This window comes from Myodes glareolus, chromosome 18, assembly GCF_982192425.1.
Source record: "Myodes glareolus chromosome 18, mMyoGla1.1, whole genome shotgun sequence".
NCBI classification, from domain to species: Eukaryota; Metazoa; Chordata; class Mammalia; order Rodentia; family Cricetidae; genus Myodes; species Myodes glareolus.
In genome coordinates, this window is record NC_142043.1 from 3,949,202 (window position 1) to 3,975,021 (window position 25,820).

Sequence of the window (25,820 nt, forward strand, 5' to 3'; positions counted from 1 at the left end):
GGAAGCTGTGCATCCAAATAGACTAGGGTCCCCCAAAAAAGCCAGTACATTCCTGCACTTCTTAATGTGTTTCCCAAGGCCTGCTAATCTCTACCTATAGCTCCAACTGCTACTGTCCTTGCTCACTTGATCACAGATAGCATCCTTCTCATGCTTCTGACTCCTTTCCTTATCTGTCTCCATCTGCTTCCCTGACCTGCCTTTCATTTTTCCTTTTTTCTTACTGCCCTCCCACGCGTCTTATGAAAATCACATTTTTCCTCATTTATTCCCTAGCTGAAGATTACCTTGATCTTCTGATTCTCCTGTCTCTAGCTCCCAAGTAATGGGCTTATAGGAAAGTGCCACTATACCTGGTGTTGTGGGAATCTTTAATTTGGAGCTGTGCATGATGACTTATGCAGGAGGATGCCAGGACTTCTAAGCTATCCTTGTCTTCATAAGACTCTGTTTCAAAATGATGACCTACAATAAAACAGCAAAAACAGAAGATTTACATGGCTAAATGTGTGTGTGTGTGTGTGTGTGTGTTTGTGTGTGTAAATTGGTGGATGTTTAAAAACTATTTATACCTGGGATCATAGGAGCTCACAGACTTTGGATCAATACCTAGGGAGCCTGCATGATAATGACTTAGGCTTATACATATGTGTGACAGTTGTGTGGCTTAGTATATTTGTGGGACTCCTAGCACTGGGATTAAGGCTTGTCCCTAATGCTTGAGCTGGCTTTTGGAAACCTGTTCCCCATACTGAGTTGCCTTGCCCAGCCTTAATACAAAGGAAAGAGCTTAGTCCTACGTCAACTGATATGTCATGCTTTGTTGACACTCATAGGAGGAGTGGATGGGGCGGGGAGCAGAAGGGAGGATGGGGGTGGGAGAGGAGAGAGGGGAAACTGCCGTCAGGATGTAAACTAAATGAAATAATTTAATTCATAAAAAGAAAACTATTTAGAATAGGGCCGAATACATTAAATAGGTAAAGTGCTTGCTGTTCAAATATTAGGAACTGTGTTTAAATCCTCAGAACTCACATAAAGCTGAGCAGAGGAATACATGTCTAGAACTTCAATCCAGAGGATTTATGAAATATCAAAGGTCACCTAGCCTGGCTATGTAATGGTAGAAAATAGCAAGGAAACCCTGTTTCAGACAAAGTAGAAGGTGAGGACCAACATGCAACCTAAGGTTGTCCTGTGACTTTCACATGCCTGCTACATCATAGCACACCCACACACATGAACACATGCACATATACATCCACACACATCATGCAATGCATATACATATAAATGCATATACATGTGTTATATGTACACATGAACACATATGAGTATTAAAAGTATACTAAGAACAGTTGTAATGAACAATAACAAGTTCAAAATTGTCTTCATTTTGGTGATTTTTATGGAAAGTACATCAGTCTTTTGAAAGTTACATAATCAGAGTTACCTTTTTTGGTGCTGAGTCTTAAACTCATTGTGAGAGTTTAGATATTAAAAATGAAGAAAAAGTAAATATATCATATAGCTCAAGATAACTACAGCTGATAAACTGAGCATTTTTATAGCCTTTATCCATTGAATTCTGTTGAACTATGTAGGTTTGGGCAAAAGGATATGAAGCTTCACGGACTCTGATATACATTTAAAATTATTTATTTAAGGGATTGGAGAGATGGATCAGTGGTTGAAAGTGTACTCTGCTCTTGCAGAAGGCCAGAGTTTGGTTCACAGAACCCATATTGGACAGTTCTTATCCACTTATAACTCGAGTTCCAGTGGGATCCGACACCTCTTTCTGGCCTCCAGGGATAACTGCCTTCATGCGCACTCACTCTCCTATAGACACATAATTAAAAATAAGCTGTTCATGGTGGTACACACCTTTAATCCCTGCACTTGTGCAGCAGAACGGGAGGATCTCTGTGAATTGAAGGCCAGCCTGATTTACATAGTGATTTCCAGGAGAGTCAGAGCTATATAGTAAGACCCTGTTTCAATAAATAAACAAATAAAACTCAAAATAGTACATGTTCAAAATAGGGATATGTCCCAAAATAGGGACAATGTTCAAAGGCAATAAGATCTGTAACATCTTTAAAATACACTTACTTTAAATAACTACTGAAATGATAGATAATTCTTATATAAATATAAACTGATAGAAACATATGGTATTCAAAAAGATTTCTCCATTTCAAATATTTTTTTTTCTTTTTTCTTTTTCTGTTTTGAGACAATAGTTTCTATGTGGTTCAGGCTGGTCCCAAACTCACTGTATAGCTGTCATTGAACTAGGAATGCTCTTGCTTCAGCCTCCCAGCTAATGAGACTACAGGTTTATGCCACCATGCCTGGCATATGTATGTACTTTAGCGTACTACACACACACACACACACACACGTACTTATATATGTACATAAATTTATATATTCCAGCTCTATTTATTTTGTATCATGGAACATTTTGTAGTATTTTTCATATTAGTATGTATAGCACATATTCCTATTCCTATTCCATTTCAATACTATTCTGTATTGAAAATAAATTTCTTCCTACAACATATTCTGATCACCTCTCCTTCCAACCCCTCCACCAGATCATCTCACCTCACCACCCATTAAACTCCATGCCTTCTTTCTTTATATTTTTAGAAAACAGGCAAATAAAAAAACCCGAAAAACAGAATAAAACGAGAAAGGAAAAATCAAAAGACACACACTCACACATGCATAAGCACAGAGAGTCATAAACCCTAATGTATAAACAAAAGACTCTAAGATTAAAAAAATACCCAAGTAGACTAATATGAGACACAAAGTATACAAAAATATCATTGAGTTTGTTTTGTTTGGCCGTCTTTTGCTGGGCCTGCCTTTAGGTGTAATTTATATACCCCAGTGAGACTTCATTGGAGGAAGCTAGTTTTCCTTTGCAGGTAGTTGTCAATTGGAGATAGCTTCTTGATTAGAAATGGGAACTTGTTTCTACTTCCACCTCTCAGTGCTGGGATCCTATTTGGCTTAACTCTGTATAGGCTTTGTGTATGCTGCCACAGCCTCTTTCAGTTCATTAGTCCTGCTGTGTCTGGAAGACACGGTTTCCTTGGTGCTCTTCATCCTGACTCTTACCATCTTTCAGCCTCCTCTTCTGCATAGATTGCTGATTCCTGAGTAGCTGGATTTGATGAATACATCCCATTTAGGCCTGAGTGTTCCCAAGTCTCACTCTGAACATTGTTCATTTGTGGGTCTCCATATTGGATTCCATCTACTGCAAGATGAAGCCTCTCTGATGATGGCTGAGTGAGAGACTGATCTATGGATATAGCATGATGTCATTAGAAGCCATTTTGTTGTTAAATTTCTTTGGCAGAATCATAACATTTGATTTTCCCTTAGGCTCATGGCCTATCTTAGTTTCTTGACCACTTTAGCAGTGTTAGGAGTGGGTTTCATGGTGTGGCTCTTAGATCCAATGTGACAGTGGTAGGCTACTCCTACAGCATTTGTGCCACTATTGCACAACGGATCACACAGTAGGTCACCACTGTAGAGCTCAGGGTTTGAGCTCAGCTGATGTTTTCCATTGTCCTTTGGTACCATGCTGAGTACCTTCTAAGATCATGAGCACTAATCAGCAGGGGTAAAGGCTCTAGGTAGTCACCATGTTCAGTGATTATATACATGTTGTCTTCAAAAATAGGGCTTTACCATTAGTTTGTGGAGAACCAGTAGCCTTAGTAGAAATAGCTTGAGTTGTTTGGTGGTTTCCCTGGGCTCTCTTGAACAACTCAATTAGATGTTACCATCCCTGACACTAGAGATTTCATTTGGTGACAAGGAAAGTCCAATTGGGGTACTGTCTTCTTCATAATTTGGTGACACAATTTACATTTTTTCTTATGTGTATTTATTTTAAGAAACTCCTATGGTATTAGGTTTCCATATGATCCCTCAAATGGTCCTCAGTTTCAGTTTTTCTTCTCTTACCCCCTTTTTCCTCACTGTCTCCATTTAATTCTCCCATTTAGATCACCCCTTGCCCATGCCTAACCAAATATTCTATTTCCCCTTTCTTGGGAGATTCTTCCCTCCCCAATCCCTTAGTCTATACCTAACCTCAGTGATTATATGGATAGTAACCAATTATTGAGGACTTAACAGCTAGCATCCATAAAAAGTAAATACATAGTATATTTATTTTGGGGGGCCTGTGTTATCTCACTCAGGATGACTTTTTTCTAGTTCTGGCCATCTATTTGAGAATTTCATGATTTCATTTTTTTAACTACTGAGTAATATTCCATTGTGCAAATGTATCATATTTTCTTTATTCATTCATCCAATGATGGATATCTAGGCTGTTTCAAATTTCTGGCTATTATGAATAGAGCAGCAGTGAAAATGGATGAATGAGTGTCTTTGTAGTAGGATATAGAGTCCTTTGTATATATGCCCTGCAGTTGTATAGCTGGATCACTACACTGATTTCCATAGTGGCTGTATAAGTTTACACTCCCATCAGCAATGGATGAGTGCTCCCCTTTTCCCATATCCTTGTCCATACTGTATAAATAACTACCCAGCACGTGCTGTCATTTGCTTTAATTATTCATTGCCATTCTGACAGGTATAAGATGGAATCTCAAAGCAGTTTTAATTTGTATTTCCTTGATGACTGAAGATGTTGAACATTTCTTTGTCAACTACTTGTGATTTATCTTTCATAAACCCCATGCTTACTTCTGTAGTTCAATTTTTAATTGGATTGTTTGTTTCCTTGATGTCCTGTTTTTCAGTTCTTTATCTATTTTAGATGTTGACTTAAGTCTGTTGTGATTAGTAAAGGTATTTTCCCATTGTGTAGCCTACACTTTGTCTGAATGAAGGTACAACTGCCGACAGAAGATTTCTGCTTTCATGAAGACCTACCTATTAGTTGTTTTTAGTGCCTGTGAGATCAGTGTCCTGTTCAGAAACCTTTTCCTGCGTCAAGAACTTTAAGACTATTTCTCACTTTGTCTTCTGTCAGATCAGGATATCTGGCCTTCTGTTCAGACCCTCAATCCATTTGAGTTCAGTTGTATACAGGGTGAGAGATATGAATCTATTTGCATTTTTTGACGTGCAGCAATCTAATTTGACCAGCATCATTTGCTGAAGATGCTGGCTTTCTTTTTTCCCCATATATATTTCTGGTCTCTTTATCAAATATCAGGTGTCCAGAAATATGTGGACTTATATCTGGGTCTTGGATTAAATTTTATTGACCAAAGTTTCTGTTTTTTATGCCAATGCCACGCTGATTTTCATTACTATAGCTTTATAGTACAACTTGAAACTAAGGGCAGGGGATACCCCTAGCAGTTCTTTTTATTTTTTAGGGTTGTTTTTAACTATCTTTTTTTCTTTTCTTCTCCTTTTTTTGTGTGTGTTTCCATATGAGTCTGAAAGTTGCCCTTTCAAGATCTGTGAAGAATTTTGCATTGAATTTGTAGATTGCTTTTGGTAAGATGGCTATTTCTCTATATTCCTCCTACCTTTACTTATTTATGAGCATGGGAGATCTTTTCCCTCTTCTGATATGTTCTTTAATCTCTTTCCTTAATGTCTTAAAATTTTCTTTTATTTGCTTCATTGGAGTTACACACATACTATCTCTCTCTCTATGCAACACATATACACATATACATACATAAGTATATACATATATAAATAATATAAATATATAAATAAATATATATCATATATAATATAAATAATATAAATAAACATATTTAAATATATGAGTATATATTTACATATAAATATATAAATAATACAAGCATATAAATATACAAATATATAAATACATATGTATACATATATAAATGTATGTGTAGTGTGTGCATGTGTGTGAAAGAAAGGTATTGTTTTCTTTCTTTCTCAATCTGTCATTGGTATATAGAAAGGCTGCTGATTTTTTTTTGTGTAATTTTGTATCTTACTACTTTGCTGGAAGTATTTATCAGTTGTGGTTCCTGATGGAGATTGTAGAGTTTTTATTTATACTATAACACTTGAGAACTGTTACTTTCCATTTCTTCTAACTTTTCCAGGTTTTGAAGTTAAGTTGGTGTTGCTTATGACAGCGCTTGTTTCTTTTTGTCATGAACTAAATTTAACTTATTATTACTTTTGCTTGGAGTACTGAGGATTGTACCTAGTGCCTCAGCATGTTAGGCAAGCACTCCACTACCAAGATACTCTTCTGGTTTACCATTTTATTAATTTTTGTGTTCTTTTTCTTTTGGTTTGTTTATCTAGGGACCCATTAATCTTGTTGACTTTTTACAAAGAATCAACATTTGGTTTGGTTAGTTCCATATATTCTTTTCATCAGCATTTCATTAATTTTATTATTTCTTGATGGATTTTATTGTTTTGGGGTTAGTTGCCTTGTTTTCTTTTGTCTCTGAATTCTCTTTTCTTTTTCTTTTTTTAAAAATCTACTTATTTATTTATTTATTTATAAAAATTTCCACTTCCTCCCCTCCTCCAAATACCCTCCCACTCCCCCAACTTCCTCTCTTCCTCCCTCTCCAGTCCTAAGAGCAGTCAGGGTTTCCTGCCCTGTGGGAAGTTCAAGTTCCTCCCTCCTCCCTCCAGGTCTAGTGAATTCTCTTTTCTTTTGATACAAAGTCTTACTGTGGAGCCCCGGCTGGCCTACTACTTGCTAGACTTGGCCTCTGCGTTCCAAGTGCTGGACTGCATCATGCCATCCAGTCAGGATTTTTTTTTTAAATATGTTCTTTGTGGCGACAGATTTTCTTCTTAAGACAGCTATTTCCCAGAGATTCTGGTAGTCTGTTCTCTTGTTTTCATTTGATTCTAGGAATTTAAAAATTTTCTCCCTAGTTTCTTCAACAAATCACTGATCATTTAAAAGCATATTGTTTGGTCTCCAAGTATTTGTGTCATATCTGAGATTAGTCTTTTTTATATTTTTTATATTACTTTATAAATAATAACATTCAAAATTTCCTGAGATTAGTCTTTTGTTGATTTCTAATTTCATATAACTGTGGTCTGGTATGAGGAAGGGAATAATTTCAATATTTTTGTATTTGTTAAAGCTTGGTTTGGGGTTTAAATTGTGATCAAATTTAGAAGTAGTTCCACGTATCAGAGAAGAATGTCTATTCTCTATCTCTTAGAAAGAATATTTTTCTGTGGGGATGTTGCTAAATCCATTTGACTGTTACTTTTATACAAGGTCTTACTATGTGGCTCAGACTGTTTTCATACTCAAACTCTCCTTAGCCTCCTGAGTACTGTGATTTACAAGCTTGAAGCTTCATTCTCCTTATACCTCTCCCTTAGCCAGGAGTACATATCTCGTTTTGTTGAGAAAGGTCTTGCTATCAGACTAGACTTAAACTCATGATAATCCTTCTGCCATTGCCTCCTGATGCTGCGATTGCAGAAGCACCATTATACTTTGCTTTTGTGTCTGGTTTTTTATCAATTCCATACTGTTTTGATTGCTACTGCTTTTTTGTAATATATAATTTTGTTCCATTTTTATTATACGTTGTTGCTGGGAATTGACAAGTAGACTTTACCCTTTCAAAGCACAAGTTCTAATATCACGCTACTCTTCCGGCCTTTGCCATACACATAATTACAATTATATATTTATAGAGATAGGGTCTTGTGTATCCTACAATGCTTTGAACTTGCTATGCACCCAAAGATGATCTTAAAATCCTGATCCTGGGACTGGAAAAGTGGCTCATCAATTAAGAGTCTGTATTGCTCATTTAGAGGACCCAGGTTCTAGTCCTAGCTCTCCATGATGACTCACAGCTATCTGTAAATTCAGTCCAGTGAGCTGATGGTTCTGACTTCTTCCATGGACACCTGCACATACCACACTCCATACACATAATTTAAAATATATTAATATATTGATTATTTATTAATTAATTTAATATTAATATGTATTAAATTCATGATCCTTGGGCTGGAGAGATGACTCAGCCATTAATAATGCCTGCTGCTCTTCCAGCATCTACATCAGATTGATCACAACTGCCAGGAGATCCAATGCAGTTTTCTGTAGTACAAAGGTATTCACACACATGTGGCAGATGCACAGATACCTAGACATGCACATAAATAAGAATAGAATGTTTTAAAATGTTCTGATTCTTCTGTCTCCATCTAAGTACTAGGTTATTAAGATTGGGCACTTGGATTATACCAGAGAGATGCCAGGAGACAAGAAGTTGGACATACAGTACAGAACAGAGGTAACCGAGCCACACAATGGAATGCAGATGAATAGAAACAGGCTAATTTGAGTTGATGACAAGCATAAGCTAAAAGGTCAGACTTTCATAATAATAAGTCTCTGTGTCAACATTTAGGGGCTGTCTACCAAGAAAGCTTGCTACAAATAAATGCAAACAGAATTTTTTAAAGAGATGGAGTCTTACTATATTGTTTAGGCTAGTTCCAAACTCCTGCTTTCTTTTCTTTCTTTTTGTTTTTGTTTTTACGAGGCAAGGTTTCTCTGTAGCTTTGGAGTCTGTCCTAGAACTACCTCTTGTAGACCAGGCTGGCCTCGAACTCACAGGACTGCCTCTGCCTCCTGAGTCCTGGGATTAAAGGCGTATGCCACCACTGTCTAGCTCAAACTCCTGTTTTTGTGGGATTCTCCTGCTTTAGTCTCCCAAGAAAGTGGAATTATAGTATCACTACCATGTCTAGCTCAAGAAATATCTTTAAATATGGTCATTAAAATAATTTCATTTCTCAGAGATGATCCTACAAAGAATGACCAGATTTAGTATACCATGAAAGTCTGGTGGAAACTATCTGGGTACTTGATGTGGCATTCCCCTCTGTATGATGTGAATACCACTGGTTAATAAAGAAACTGTGTTATGCCTTTGATAGGGCAGAGTAGAGCTAGACAGGGAAAACTAAACAGAATACTGGGAGAAGGAAAGCAGAGTCAGAGAGAAGACCTGTAGCCCAGCTGGAGCTGGGCAGAACTTTATCCGGTAAGCAATAGCTATGTAGCCATACACAGATTACTAGAAATAAGTTAAATTAAGATATAAGCATTAGCTGGAAATATGCTTAAGCTATTGGCCAAACAGTATTGCAAATAATATGTTTTCTGTGTGATTATTTGGTGGCTGAGCAGCTGGGAACTAGCTAGCAGCCTTCTTACTACAGGTGCTTAGAATTTACCACAGAGATGGGGACAGAGAAGGAGTCAACAACAACAACAACAAAAAAGGAAGATAAAGACTGAGCAGAAAAGGAAAGAAATTAAAAAATATTACAGAGATAAAATAAATTAAAAATATAAATGAAATGCTTGTGAGTGTATTAATTATGCTTATGGCATTATAGTCAATATGCAGGTGTATTAATTATAATCTTTGCATAGAATGTGGTTATGATCTGTTTAATGCTCAGTATCTTATAATAAATACACTAAGCAATGAAAAAAAGATAGGAGTTGGAATCTCTATACTACTTTGGGGATTATGGGCATTTAGAACTGTGTGTGTGTGTGTGTGTGTGTGTGTGTGTGTGTTTACATGTGCCCAGGAACATATGATGAGAGGACAGTTTTTCTGAGCTGGGTCTCTACTTCTACCATATATGTCCCTGAGTCAAACTCAAGTTTTGTGGCAGACTCAATCCACTGATGGATTTAATCTGTTCCAGTGTAGGCATTTTAATGTTACCAATTTCCCTGATGCATAAACAAAGACTGTCCTTTGTGCCCTTGGTAGTTTCTCTCCACAGTGTTCTGTAGTTTGCAGTGTACAAATCTTTCACCGTTTCTGCTAAATTTATTCGTAAGTGTGGTAGTGTGGGGCCTATTGCCTCAGTCATGAGTAGGGTGGGATAGGATGGTTTCTTTAGCCTATGAATTTGAGGCCCTCCTGGAAAGCAGCTTGAGACCAGATCTCAAACAATGATTTGGAGAGAGCATGCCTAGTGTGTACAGGGCTAAGCATTTGAGCTTCAGCTTCACCAATCAACCAACCAAATAGCCAATCAACTGGCAACTGAAAAAAGCAAGTTTATTCCTAAGTATTTTGTTAGTTGGTGGTATTGTAAAGAGTTGCTTTCTCAGTTTCTTTTTGTTCTAGGCACTTATTTTTTGTGGGGGAGCACACAATTCATTGCACTCGTTGTAAGGAGAGGGCCACTTGTTTGTCCCGGCTGCCCGGCTAGCTTACACCCAAAATAACCACACAGAAACTGTATTAATTAAAGCACTGCTTGGCTATTATCTCTAACTTCTTATTGGTTAGCTCTTACATATTAGTTTAACCCGTCTCCATTAATCTTTATATCACCACGTGGCAGTGTCTTACCAAAGATTCTTACTGGTGTCCATCTCAGGCAGAGGATCCATGGCTTCTCTCACTCTGCCCTTCTTCCCAGAATTCAGTTCTATCTTCTCTGCCTACCTAAGTTCTGCCTTATCAGGCCCAAAGCAGTTTCTTTATTCATTAACCAATGAAAGCAACACATGAACAGAAGAACCTCCTACACCAACTCATGGACAAGCACTGGGGAAACTAGGATGTTAAATACACAGGATCGTCTCTTCAAAGGGAGAGATGTATGTCCTATTTTTTTACTCAGGAAGCTGAAAATGGAGGTGGTTAATAGCCAGGTGATTTGTGATACCTGTAGGGTCAGGCCATACTTAACTGTCCACAAGAAGGATTGGAGGTGACTAATAGCCCAGATGATCTCTGTAGTATTTATATGTCTGAGGCCACACCATATCCTTCCTAGACTCCTTAAGGTAATACATGTATTTTTATAGAAGAAGTGACATGTAATTTTCGATGTGATTATGCCTCCTTGTGAGAACAGCATTGTGTTACAACAAAAACCTTTTCTCCAAATTGTACTGTACTTAAATATACATACAATAAACTGCCCTGTGTCAGACAGTAGAAGTTTAACCCAACACTGGTTACTGAGTTGTGTTGAATCAGAGCATGGATCATCAGTTGCCAGCTTTGGTAGTTGCAGAAACCCCCACAGTTAATCTTATATGTTGATTTTATAGCCTTCTATTTTTCCTTAATTCAGTTATTAGTCTTACTGGTCTTAGGTTGTTTATGGGTATGTACGTATGTATGTATATATATATGTTACTTAGAGCTTTACAACTTTACCTTTCGGCTTTTTGAGACATGATTTCACTATGTGGCCTAGGCAAGACCAGAACTCACTGTTCTTCTGTTTAGGGCAGCTTCCTGTGTATAGAGATCACAGGCATACGCCACAATACCTGGAAAAGATGAACACAAGGAGCTCTGTATGTAACATCCCATGGTGTTGCAGCGTGTGTAGAGGAGGGTCTTTGCCACCTGTAGCCAAGTCTGCACAGCTCCCTGTATGGGTACATTCTTGTCCCATACTTTGTCCCACTCATCCAATGCCAGTGAGAATACAGCGTGCTTTCCCTAAGATAAGGGTTTTGTTTTTGTTTTCTTTTGCTGTTTAACTCAGAAGTCTTCTACCCTGCTCTTACCACACACAGGAGAAGCAAAGAACCGAAAGTATAACCCAGAAAGTTTCCATAGGTTTAACTTGTATGGAGTCCCAACACCTCATTTTAATGATGGGCGCACGATGGCTAAAACTTTATATTGGCTCCATGAACTACAAATGTAAGTGTGATTATACCTGGCCTAGCAGTAAACCTTAGAGATCTAGTATATGTACTTGAATAACTACCAATTTAAAATTTCTTTATTTTTTAAATTTATTTTTAAGAGATATTAAATATATCAACACCATTCAGCATAAAATTCATAGAAAAAAATTGATCTTGCAATTTCTTTACTTTCACCAGCATTTTGTCTGATTCCTACAGAGAGAGCCATGATACTGTTTTCTTGTTTGTGCTGTTCTGAAATTGCTTCATGACTTGTTTTTGAGACAGGGACTCACTCTGAAGCCTATAGTAGCCCAAAATTTGGGTCAATCCTCAGTCTGCCAGTGTTAGAATTACCGGCATACTGCAGCTTGCTTTTTACTTCCTTTTTATTGTTGCTTTAGATTCTATTTTTATTTTTAAGTGTGTGTGTTTATGCACAATTTGCATACAGGTGCACCTCACAGGCTGAGACATCACAATATGCAATGCTTTGTTGATACCCATGGGAAACCTGCCCCTTTCTAAAGAAAAACAGAAAAGGAGTGGAATGGGGGGTGTAAAGGAGAGATGAGGACAGAGAATGGAGGAGAGGAGGAAGGGGAAACTGGTCAGGGTGTAAAACACATAAATAAATTAGTAAAATTTAAAAAAAAAAGTCATATACCTTTTTATTTCAAGAAGGAAGAATCAGGGCACAATCACAATCAGATAAAGGTAAAACCAAACTTCAACAGTATAAATTACTCAGTGTCTAGTGTATGGGTTCACATATACGCTCTTGGGCTCAACAGTATAAATTACTCAGTGTCTAGTGTATGGGATTCACATATACGCTCCTGGGCTCAACAGTATAAATTACTCAGTGTCTAGTGTATGGGATTCACATATACGCTCCTGGGCTCAACAGTATAAATTACTCAGTGTCTAGTGTATGGGATTCACGTATACGCTCCTGGGCTCAACAGTATAAATTACTCAGTGTCTAGTGTATGGGATTCACATATGTGCTCCTGGGCTCCTGCAAAGGGCTTTGTTCTCTGCAGCACACACTGTTTGTCTTCTAGGCTTCAGCTGACTGCACTCTAGGGCTGTCACTGTTCTTGCTGGTCATTCCATGGTATTGGCACGTCAGTGCTGGGGTCTTCTTCTGCAACTGGGTTTCATATTCACCAGTAGCTCCTCCTGGGCTCTCTTCTTGGTGCAAATCTTCAACCTTCTTCATAACCCCTTTAATTTTGGGCCTTCCACTGCTATTCCGTCTGCAGTTTCACCAGTGGCCTTTTCTGGTCTCTCACAGTGCCAAGCCTCAGCTGCTTTCCATGACCCCTTCATGCCTTCAAATCCAGTACCACCTGGGAGATTCTTACATTAAACCAAATTTGACTGCCAGCATAGGGTACAGCCTTGGCCACCTCTGGAACACAGCTTCTGTGTGCTGATTCTGAGGAAACACTTCCCAGAAAATTTTACCTCAGTGGTGATGATGATGGTCTCCTCGTCCTCCTCGTCCTCGTCCTCCTCCTTCTCATCCTCGTCCTCCTCCTCATCCTCCTCCTCCTCCTCCTCCTCGTCCTCCTCCTCCTCCATCTCTTCCTCCTCCTCGTCCTCCTCCTCGTCCATCTCCTCCTCCTCCTCCTCCTCCTCCTCCTCCTCCTCCTCCTCCTCCTCCTCCTCCTCCTTCTTCTTCTTCTTCTTCTTCTTCTTCTTCTTCTTCTACTTCTGTCAAAATTTATTGACAGCAATACAAAACAAGCTAAGACTGAAAGCTGCCATTTAACAGGAACAGATATATTGGTGTAGTTTTCTTCATGGAGAGGGTGTGCACTCAACTCATCAGACCTAAGGTAGAACAAAGACTAGACTGTCAACAGCTAACCAAAGACTACACTTCACCTATTAATAGGAAAAAAATTGCTAAAGGCAAAACGAGACATTTACAAATTTTTTTGATGCTAAGTTCACAGAAGTAAACAAAACAAGCTGTAATTACAAGAACTTCAGACACAGGATATAGATGTAACATGACTATTTAAATCTTGTACATCTGCCATAATCTGCTCTATCTTACACTCACTTGTGCTACGATTACATGCTTGTTGCCTCTACACTACAGAGTCAACAGTTATCACTAACAATGCAAAACAGTTAGACCGTGACAAGACTTTGTATGCTTCTGCTCCACTCAAGCTAAGCCCCTCTAAGCCAGGGTTAAGAAAACCTGTTAGTTTTAGACCCTGCTCCTTTTCACTTATGTCATACAAAGTTAAGTCCTTACTTTGCACTTGCAATGTTCTTGCTACTGTCTTTTTTTGAGACATTAAAAATAACTTGTGACAAGTGCAAGAAACAATGAAATTGTACTTCCGATTCTGAGCCTGCAATCTTATTCCTGCTTAGACACACTACACTCCTCTATAGTGCATCCCAGCAGCACAGTGACCCCTTTCCTTTGCCCTGAAGGTGCTTCTGGATAGCATAATACGTGAGCTTTGGCTGCCTGGACAGTCAGGACACCTATGGCCACTGGGACTTTTCACTCCTCTCCTCCTTCTTTTCTATGGTTAATACTACTTTCCTGCTTTTTTTTTTTCCACTGGGGAATCTCCAGGCTTGATGTTGTCATCAGAGGTACAGAGTCGATTTTGGCTTCGAGCTCCCAACTGGTACAGCTGCATTGCTGGACGATCCTTGTTCCTTATGCGGTCTCTCTTAACCACTTCCTCTTTCTTTTCAGCTTTTTCTGAGGTGTATATTGATTCTGTATTCTCACTCTTCTTCCCTTTATCTCGAAGTGCTTCTTTTTCTCTCTTCAGTTCCTCTTCTTCGTTTTGAAAGCCTTCTCTTTTTCATAGCGCTCCTGTCCTTCTGCTTTTGCCTCCTGCGTTCTTCTTTTTGGTGCGTCATCCTATCTTTCATAATCCTGATCTCGGTCCCTGTAATCTCTGGCATTCTCATCATCAGGCCCCTTTGGCTTTCACTTTCTGTTTGACATCAGAACACCTGGACAGAGTACAACTTTGCCCACTGGTTCTTTCTTCATTCAGATTCTTTTTGTCCATTTTCTTGACTTTATCTCTTTATCAAGGTCTTTTTCATCTCCCTTTTCTGGTTTCTTGAGCAGCTTAATCTCCCCCCCCCTTTCTGGAACTCTCTCTATCTTCTTTAGCTTTTCTATATCTTTTCTTTTTTATTTCTCCTCCTATTTCTATTTTCTTCTCTCTTCTCACCGCCTTTTCCTTTCTATTTCTTGTCTCCTCCTTTCCTCCTCCCTTTCTTCTCTCATTCGCTGCTTGTTCTTTAGAAAGTTCAAAATTGGGGTTGTCCTTTTAGCTATTAAGTCTCTATTTTTGGCTTCTATTTATTTCCTCCAGCAATTTCTCTGGAATAGATGTCATTTTCCCATTGTTTGTGGCATAACTCTCCAAAAATTTTCTGTATTCTGGATCAACATCGATAGTCCCAACTTTTGCATCTCTTTTCTTAATCTTCTCTGTGCAGCTTTTGGAAAAGGCGCAAATTCTACTATAACATGATATTTCTGACCTTTATTGTTGAGGAAAACAAAGTCATTAAATCAGTCCCTGAATAAAATAATGCCTTCTTGGCTTTTAAAGTTGATATATGCTCTGGCATACATATGAGGGTACAGACTAGTATCATTGGAAAAAACCTCAAAATAATCGTGCTCAGGTATAGGTTGAAGTTTCTAAAGCAGCTCCTCGGTCAAAGTGCGAGGTAATCTTCCAGTTACCACCTTGCTTAAAGCTTCTCCCTTCTCCCTGTTGCAATCTTGCTTATCTTCCCCTTTAGTGCCTTCAGCAGTAGCTTCAGCGCTGCTGCCTGCGGCACCCTCACTTCTCCTTAGGCCTGTGATCTTTCTCTTCCTTCATGACCGTGGTTCTAATCAAGGACACCAACAATACCAACAGACAACAGATGCAGAAAAAAGCAAGGAATGGTTTCTCCTTTGGAGGATATATGAGCATGCTGAACCTCTTGATTCCACAACTGCCTACGGAGCTGCAAGAGCAGTTTCGTTGTTTGAAGCTGTTTGTGGTAACTTGTTATAGCATCCATAGGAAAGCAATACTTTCAGCTGGCTTTCCCGACTCTCATGTTGTTACTACAAACTAATTACTTAAGAGTGTGTAGTCTTCATAACTGGAGCCTAAAATGCATGCAAGGCTGTTCTTAATCACCTGTCATGACTGAACATTTGGATTTTTCTATTATAACTAATGAGAGTATAATGTTTTCATGAACCACTGAGTCATATCTCACACACACACACACACACATACGCACACACACACAAAACATGCTAGGTAAGTCAAACAGATTTTTTCCTGTGTACGTGTGTGTGTGTGGCACTTGTGTTAATGTGTGGAGTGCACATGTATGTGTATACATATGTGGAGGTCTCAGGGTGGTGTTGATAATGTTTTTTGATCATTCTTTGAGGCCAGGTATCTCAGTCAAACCCTGTGCTCCCTAACAGTTTTCCTGGTTAGCTTGCTTTAGGGATCCTGGATCCTGTCTCTCCCTCGGAAACTAGTGTTATAGGCATGTTGAAACATGCATTCTGAGCACCTGAAGTTCAGCTTCAAGTTTGTACAGCAAGTTCTTTAACAACTGAGCTAGTTCCCCAGCCCTCAGCTAATGTGTGTTGGCATATGTGTGTGTGTGTGATATAAATGCTTTCTCTTTTTAGAGAGACAGGCTCTGCTTCTGTTTATTGGACTGGCACGTTCCCCTGCTATAACCTCCTGACTAACTAATCATAGTTGCTCCACTGCTCCGGTTTTCTGCATTAAAAGTGGTTTTATTAGCTATTTTTATGTATATGGTGTTTTGCCTATATGTATGCCTGTGTACCCTGTGTTTGTAGTGTACACACAGGGCAGAAGAAGGATTTAGATCTCTGAAGCTGAGCCCATGCATGGGTTCTGAGGATTGAACCTGGGTCCTCTGCAAGAGCAACAAGTGCTCTTCACCCGGAGCCCTCTCTCCAGCCCTGCTTCCCATGTTTCTAAACACCGCATGGAGTGCTTCCTTACTACTGATTCTTAGGTGGACATAAAAAGACATAAACATGGTAGGGAAAAGAGGGATGCAGCTACACACACACACACACACACACACACACACACACACACACAAACACACACAAACACACACCCCAGCCTGAGAAGTTCTTTTCTGAGTGAAACTGGCATTTTTGACATTGCCACAGAAAAGAATTTCAGGACGATTTGGTATGAGAAGCAGAGTTGAACTTATTAGCAGAGATTAAAACATTTTAAACAGTTATGGCTTTTTTTGTGTTGTCTGTGGGGTATGTGTATGTGTTTGTACATGTGTAATGTATGCACAAAACTGTCCAAGTTCATGTGGAGGCCAGAGGAAGACATTGTCAAGTATCTTTCCTTGTTGCTCTCCACCTTATCCCCCAGAGGCAGTGTCTTTCACTGAAATAGAAGCTTACCATGTTTGGCAAACTGGCTGGCCAGAGGGAGCTCATGGGATCTGCCTCCCCACCCTTGTCATATGTTCTCAGAATGCACTTATGAGTAGACTCAGCTTTTTTAGGTGGCTGTTTGGAATCTGAACCCAGATCCTCCTGCTGTCGTCCTCTGAGCTGCTTCTGTAGCCCCTAAGAAGATACTTTAACATAAATACAAGTGTGTGTGTGTGGGGGTGGGAGGAGGTAGGAGCTTATAGGAAAGGAAGGCAGTACTCACCCAGGTGTGGGTGAAAGAAAGAATCTTGCCTAAATCTCTTTACAATGTTTGTGTATGTGACTTGGTGGCTTCTAAAGTTTGGCCTCAAAGGGTTGCTGAGGAACTCTCTCTTTTCCTTTACCTCCAGTAAATGAGGTCAGGGATCTGAGGAGGCATTGAGTAGGACAATAGCAGACAAAGTAAAATCACGGGTGACAAAGAAGCAACTGTGCTTTTCTTTTTTTTTCTTTATTAAAAATTTCCACCTCCTCTCCTCCTCCAATTTCCCTCCCACTCCCTCCACTTCCCCTCCCCCTTCCTCTCTAGTCCTAAAAGCAGTCAGGGTGCCCTGCCCTGTGGGAAGTCCAAGGTCCTCCCCCCTCCATCCAGGTCTAAGAAGGTGAACATCCAAACAGACCAGGCTCCCACAAAGCCAGTACATGCAGTAGAATAAAAACCCAGTGCTATTGTCCTTGGCTTCTCAGTCAGCCCTCATTGTCAGCTTTTATGTCAGCCCTCATTTTCTTTAAACATTTATTTAGTGTGAGCTTGCCCCCAAGACATATTTTTATGTAAACATTTATAGTTTTTTAGTGACATTCTCTGAACTAAGTACTTTACAATTGGGAGAGGAGTAAGGAAGTATACGTTTAGACCTTAAGAGTAGTTCATTATTATTTTAACATTATAAGTGGCATAGGACTAAGTCTGTATATGGTTATACAATTAAGTGTGGTTCACTATTATTTTAACGTTCTTATTTGAGATATCTCTACATCAAAGGAACTTTGATCCTATGGGGAGCATCTTTCCCTTCGCATGTTCCATATTGTAAGCATTGAGGCTCAGATGGAAAGGGATCCTGGCAGTCAGAAGCCAAGGCATACTGAGTGTTACTGCTCAGGTGGAAGAGTGTTCTGGTGGTTGGGGACCAGGGAATACTGAGTGCCATGGCTTGGATGGAAGAGTATTCTGGCACTCATGAGCCAGGGAATAACACTGCTCACTGTACACATAGCAGCTTACAGCCTTGCTCTGCTCGGTCTCTGCTCCAGCGAAAGAAGGTCTCACCCAAACCTCCTTGAAGAGATTTATTGGGAGGGAACAATCCAGGAGAGTGGCTGCCTCAGCCAGGGTGGAAAAAGGGCAGCCTCAAACTGAACAGGTCCAGAGCTTATATAGGAATTCTTAGGGGCAAGGTTTTTCCAGGGTGAAGATTTTCAGGGTGGGAATTGGTTAGATTTCAGTCCCTTGATCTCATATTGACTAGATCTGTGCTCAGGGATTGGTTCGTTTCCTTGCACAGAGATTGTTTGGTTTTTCTGCTTAGTTAATCAAGGGCAGATTTAGCTCTGGTTTCAGGGTCACGCTGATTATTTTATGGCTTTTTGGCTCTAGTTTTGAGGCCAGGGCATATTTCTTTAACTGACTCTGATTCTAGGTTCAAAGTGTGTTTCTTTGGCACTGGTTTCAAAGTCAGGGTATATTTCTTTGGTTCTGAGTTCAGGGCTAAAATATTTCTTTCACTGGCTCTGGTTTCAGGACCAGGGTGGGTTTTTTGGCTGACCCTTTAACCTTACACATATTCTCTATCTTTCTGTCCTGCCTGAAAACATTTTCATATTTTTTGATTCATATTGCCAAAGTGTTTCCTTTGGATTGCCCCCCCCCCCCTTTACTGTATTAATGCTAGGCGAGTGTTCTTCCAGACTGCCAGGTCCAAAAGAAAAAGGGACAAATGGTGAATGATGGTGCCTATTAGCATATGAAAGTCTAAGATGACTCGGTACCCATGGCTTCTCTCAGCTTTTCTCACCTGTCACCTACCCTAAATTTTTCCACATTATGAGCTTCCCTTGCCCCAGCTTTTGATTTTTATATAACCCTGCCGTTTTTGCCATGTGTTTTCTTGGTTTCCTTTGCCTGAACTCTTCCTCATCCTCTCTTTTCTTCCTCCCTCTCTTTCCTCTCATGGACCTGTTCAGTCTGTGGTTCATGTTTAGTTCACTACTTTCTCTTGCTCTTCTGGACTCTTCTAGAAGCCTCTGTCTGTACTCTTCCTCATATCTACCATACAAACCTTCTTCTCAACCATACCTTGGATAGGTCATACCCCCACTTTCTATACAGATCATGCTGTCTACTATCTACCAAATGTTTTTTTATTACAGATTTTGTGATAGAAGTATCAATACATGTAGTGTTAAGCATGGAATGTTTTCTGAGACTTGTTCATTGAAGGCACAGTGATATTATGATATCTTTTACTGTGTGAATATTTTACAGCTGATGACATTTTAATAATAAAGACACCTGACAACTTTCTCATTTTGTAGGAAACGAGGAGCTAAAATTGTATCCCAAAGAGCTGATGACTTCAAGGAAAAGTTTCAACACAAACTTGGAAGAGTTTTAGACCCGTGAGTTTGAACTTGAGGCCTCATCAGCTCTCTTGCTTCCATGTTGAGTGGTCCTCTGGTCATCTGGATAGGCTTGATGGCACACATCTGTGATCTTAGTACTGAAAAGTAGAGGCAGGAGGACAGGAGCTTAAGGTCATCCTTACCTATATTATTGAATTGGAGGCCAACCATTGAAAACCAGTGTTGATTTGCATTTTACTAGATTTCTTTTATTGAATAAGAAAACTATTTTTCTGTTGTTTATCAGTGGAATACTGTCACTGCCTACAGCAGTAGACTTGTACACATTTGGAGAAGAGGGAGAGAGAATTCTGTATGAAGCTTAATTTCTTGTATATGAGAAAAAATTATTTTGACCATATTTGCTTTGAATCCTATCACCCCCACCTCCATCCCTCCCTTTCCATGGAATGGTCTGCTGGAAAACCTTCAGCCATTGTTAATGTAAATGAACACTAGACTCTTGTGCCTTCCCTTTGATTTTTCACAGTGTATCTATAGAAGAGTCTATAGACTATAGTCTATGGTAGTTTGTTACGGTCTTAAGGCAAACATATATAATGTTGAGCTTCAGATGGTGAAAACTTTAACTAAAGAGTCTGCTTTCTCCTGTAGAATTGCAGAAACTATGAATGTTGACCCAGGCCACACATTTGGAGCTTGCCTCCAGCCTGAGGACTATGGTAAATATATGACTTTTCTTCTTGACAAATTAACACATGCCCATTAAAGGAGTGGCTTTCTTAGAGAAGCCCACACTCAGGTCCTGGGTGTGACTTTCCGAGAGTCTCGTTTTCTATCAACCCTCATGCTTTCAACATGTATTGAAATATCTGAAATAATCTCTTTCCCCCAAATTCCCATAAAGGGCTGCAGGTGCTGAGGTCTTGTTATTGCTCAGCATGCTGACCTTGGATGCATACTAAATAAACTGTTGAAAAACATACCAAGAAAGCTATGCTGCTGCATTCACCATGGACACAGATACATATACATGCTTTTGTAGTGATAGAGGTTGACCCAGAGCCTGATGCATGCTAGACACAGCATTCTATCATTATGCTGTTTCCAGTCCCCAAAGCTTCAGCTGTGAAAGCATTAAAGCTTTATAACATTAATAATGTATGAGAAATATTTTTTATGTTATATGTGAACTAATACAGTTTAAAGATCCTATCATTAATACTGTATATGGACTTTTACTTAGAAAATAAATATAAACTTGTTAAGCGAACTCAGTGAGATAAGCTAGCTTTTCATTTAATTTCAGTGTTGTACTTACATTATGACAGGGAGGTCTCTTGGTGCCTCTTAAAAATACAAATTCTGGCTGGGCTGTGGTGGTGCATGCCTTTATTCCCAGCACTTGGGAGGCAGAGACAGGAGGATCTCTGTGAGTTTGAGGCCAGCCTGCTCTACAGAGGGAGATCCAGGATAGCCAGAGCTGTTACACAGAGAAACCCTGTCTTGAAAACAAACAAACAAACAAAACAAAAAAATATTGCAAAATCTGGTTTGGCAAGATGACTCAGTGCCAAACTTGGGACCCGTATGGTGGAAGGACAGCGAGCTTCCAAGTGCTGTCCTTTGACCTCCTCATGAGTGCCGTGGTGTACTTGTGAGCCTCTAAGTGCTCATGCCTGTGCACATGTCCCCCATTTACCCTATACACAAGTAAGTAAGTATATGTACATGTGTGTGCAGGTAGCCTGTAGATCAGAGGAGCTGAATTCCTTGGACTTAGAGTTACAAATGGTTGTGAGTCATCTGATGTGGGTGACAGGATGTGAACTCGGGTCCTCTGTTAGAGCATTACATGCTCTTAATCACTCAGTTATCTCTCTTGCTCAGTAAGTATATACTTGTAGCATGATTAATAGAAACCTAGAGAAAGATATTGGGGTTTAACCCGAAGGTCAGAAAAGCAAAACACCTGGCCACTGACTCTTACCTCTACCTCAGTCTGAAATAGTGATCCTGCCTCTAGGAATCTCAGAATGAGGCTATGTCGGAGAGTTGTCTCCTTCTGTTTTATAATCCTCTCTAGTTCTGGGATTAAAGGTGTGCACCACTGGGTTTAAAGGTATGCATCACCTAGTTTCCATGGCAACTAGTATGGCTATTGGGATTAAAGATGTGTGCTACCATTGTATGATCTGCATGGCTGACCAGTGGGGCTGTTTTACTCTCTGATCTTCAGGCAAGCTTTATTTATTAAAATACAAATAAGATGCTGCTACATATTATTTCCTTCTTAAATCTCTGAGGGAGTTGAAGAATAGATAATTACAGTTATAGTTTTCCTTGTTTACCTGAGGCAGAAAGCAAATTATGATAGAAAGTAAATTAGGTATAAGATTTTGGACTCACTAAGATAGATAGAAATGGCATATTTTCTCTGAATTTGTCAAATGTAAGTGGACTAAACATTGTTGATGTATTTATTGCCTATATATATATATTGCATACAGTCATTGTACTTATTGCATATTGTTTTTATATTAGTTATAGCCTCCTTTTTATTTTAGACAAAAAGGGAAAAGATAATGATATTTCATTTGTATTTTAATAAGTAAAGTTTTTCTAAAGATCAGAGAGTAAAACAGCCTCATTGGTCAGTCTTACAGACCAGGCAGTGGTGACACACACCTTTAATCCCAGTAACCACACTAGTTACCATAGAATCTGGGCAGTAGTGGTGCACACCTTTAATCCCAGCCCTAGAGAGGACTATAAGATGGGAGGAACAGCTCACAGACACAGTCTCATTCTGAGATTCCTGGAGGCAGGATCACCATTTCAGGCTGAGGTAGAGGTAAGAGCCATCGGCCAGATGTTTTGCTTTTCTGACCTTCATGTTGAACCCCAATATTTGTCTCTGGATTTTTATTAATTGTGCTATAAATATTAAACACAGAAATGAAGGCTGCAGAGATGACTCAATGGGTAAGAGCACTTGATCTTCTAGAGGACTAGGGTTCAATTCCCAGCACTCACATGGTGGCTCACTTCACTTTCAGGAGATGCAATACCCTCTCTGGCTTCTGTGAACACTAGGCACACATGTACGACACAGACACACATGCAGACAAAATATTCATATGCATAAAATATTAAAAATAAGGAGGAGAAATGCATATTTTAAGCCACATTATAAATTTGCAGAATCTGAAACTGTTTTGTGATATTTGTTTTTGAGTCAGTACAACACTCTGATCTCTAACTTGCTGTATGTCTTATCTATCTCTTCCAATCCCAGGATTACACTGTGCACAGCAACACATTTGTTTATCCATGGGACCCATCTTGAAACACATTTAAATTGTAATGTACCCTCGTCAGGGATGGTGGCTCATTCTGTAATCCAAGCATTTGAGAGACTAAGACTGGATGGTTTCTTGAAGTTTGTGGATATCTTAGAGCAAGAGAACATGTCTAAAATTTTTTGATTGTTCTTTTCAGTATGGGATTGAACCCAGGGCTTTTCGCAATGTGAACAAATGCCCACCTCTATGTATGTCCTTAGCCAAGAGAGATCTTACCTCAAAAATGAGAGAGAGAGAGCAATCATAAGCACTCTGCTGTTTGCACAGCCACATAATTTAGAACCACTCTCAGCCAACCAGCCAGCCAGCAAATCATCAACCAATCTGTAGGTTGCAGAAGACATTTGTTAGGAGGTCTTTCCTCTAGTTTGTCTTTAAATTTTTTTTTTTTAAAGTTCTTCCTGTTTGAGCTCCAACTTGCTATATAGCCAAAAAGGCCTTGAACTCCTGATTCTCCCATCACAGCCTTCTACTAGGGTTACAGAACTGTGATAACATGCTGAGCTTTTGTTTTGATTTAGTCTCACTGAATAGCCCGGGCTGGCCTCAGGTATATGTTAGTTTGTTTTCTATTGTGATAAACACCTTGACTGAAAAAAGCAACTTGGGAAAGAAAGTGTTTATTTCAACTTACATTTTACACTCTACCACTGAGGAAAGCCATATCAGGAACTCTGAAAACAGAAACTGAAGCAGAGCCCACAGAGGAGCACTTCTTATTGACTTGCTCCCCAGGGCTTGCTCAAACATGCTTTCTTATACAGCACAGCACCTCCTGCCCAGTCCCACAATCTACAGCTGAATGGGCCTTCCCACATCCATCACCAGTCAAGAAGTGACAGGCTTGCCTCTTTTCAGATAATTGTAGCTTGTGTAGAGCTGACAAAACATTAGCCAAGACAAGGTAGGTGTGTGCTCCACTTTTGACTAAGGCAGTCTTTGTTTTATAAATAATAAAGAACAGAAAGACCTGGAGCTAGAGTTCAGTGGTAGAGTACTTGCCCAGCACGATGTGGCCCTTGGGGGAGTCCTCAACACCGTAAACATAAAATAAGAGGCATACTTCAAAAGGAAAGAAACACACTAGCGTTTATTAGCATATTGGATTTGATTGATTTTGCTTCTCTTTTTCTTTTTTGTATTCTGAGACAGGGTCGTACTATGTAACTAAGTCTCACTTGAAATTCAGTGTGTTGCCTAGACTGGCTTTGAACTAGTGACCTTCTTCACTTAGTAAACTAGTGAACTTCTTCAGCCTCCTTTGTACTGGAATTGCAGGCACAATCCACAATGCCTAGTAGATGTTTTCATAATCAGAGACTTGTGGGTACGGAGATGACTCAGAAGTAAGAATGCTTGCTGTAATAGCCCGAGGACCCATGTGCAAAGCCAGGAATGGCTCTCCACATCTGTAACTCCAGCATTGTGGGTCAGAGATAAGTAGGTCCTTGGAACTTACTAACATCTGTCCTGAAAATGTGAGCTGCCTGCTGTGTCACATTCAGAGACACCTGAAGTTCTTCTCTGGCCTCTTGCCTGCACTTTCATGAATGTGCACTCCTGCATACAGCCGTGCATGCATTACATCCTTATTTAAAAAGACCAAACAGAAACATTAACTTTTATGTCTATTTTTTATACACAGAAGTATTCTGCACAATAGTATCAGAGCGAGTGTGCTCTGTACCCCTGGAATTCCAGTTCTTAGGAGACTGAAAGGATTGCTGTGAGTTCAGTGATGCCAGCCTGAGCTACATGAGACCTTGTCTACAAAACCGAAGTAGTGGTGGGAAGTGCCAGCATTAGATATGATTGGGTTTTGTGTTTTTCATTCTAGAGGTTTCTAGGTCTCTCTGCTTTTGTCTATCTCTGCCCCTGTTTCTTTCTCTGGAAACACTATGAGCATATTTTAGATTCACATGTAAGACAACTTCTTTCTTCAATAGGAGCTGGTGATCTCATCCATTACAGACGCCCTGGTGAATATCTTCGTGGCAAAGACCGCCAGCGAGCCCTGATTACCGCTGCTCGTCACCACTTGAAGAAATTTAATTATCAACACTTTAACACTTTGCTGTCAGCTTTCAGGCACTATGACAAGGCCAGTAGTCCTACAGAACAAGGGGGTTATGACACATTCGTAAATTCCAGCAGACTGGTGCAGATAGGGGGGTTAGTAAACTATGGCCTGTAAGTCATAGCCAACTCATTACTTGTTCTTGTGAGTGCAGTTTAGTTGATTTATGACTGTGTGGTTTGAAGCATGGTCAATGGCTACTTTTGTCCTTCACATAAACAGAACTGGGTAATTCTCAGTGTTCTGAGAACAAGGGAAAGTGTAGCTCTGCGGATCTGCAGGGGACACTGGACAGTCTTATACTTAAGTTTTGGTGTCTATACATAGAAACTTCAATCTATATCTAAGTGAATCATAGAATACCATTGACTTGGGAATGATATCCAGCTAATGGGTGCAAGATAATTTGATTTTTTTTTTTGAGACAGGGTCTCTTGTAGCTCTTGTGTTGTAGCACAAGATGTAAGAATTAAAGACTTTACATAAAACCACATCTGGTTTATGTGGTACTGGGGATTTAGAAACTGGCTTTGAGTATGCTAATCAATTGGGCTGCACCTCCATGCCAAGATT

General features: G+C 39.6%; 1 protein-coding gene and 1 pseudogene across 2 annotated transcripts in view; one reads left to right on the forward strand and one right to left on the reverse strand.

Annotated features, from left to right (window-relative positions):
• Positions 1 to 25,820, forward strand: part of Efhb (EF-hand domain family member B) — a 69,882-nt gene that overhangs the window by 29,848 nt on the left and 14,214 nt on the right. For both annotated transcript variants that reach the window (XM_085679367.1, XM_085679368.2), the window contains exons 6-9: positions 11,582 to 11,711; positions 19,758 to 19,841; positions 20,460 to 20,527; positions 25,117 to 25,271. In XM_085679367.1, coding sequence (XP_085535493.1) covers positions 11,582 to 11,711; positions 19,758 to 19,841; positions 20,460 to 20,527; positions 25,117 to 25,271 — 437 coding nt within the window. The remainder of the gene's footprint in view (positions 1 to 11,581; positions 11,712 to 19,757; positions 19,842 to 20,459; positions 20,528 to 25,116; positions 25,272 to 25,820) is intronic.
• Positions 14,235 to 15,591, reverse strand: LOC125415907 (regulator of nonsense transcripts 3B pseudogene; annotated as a pseudogene).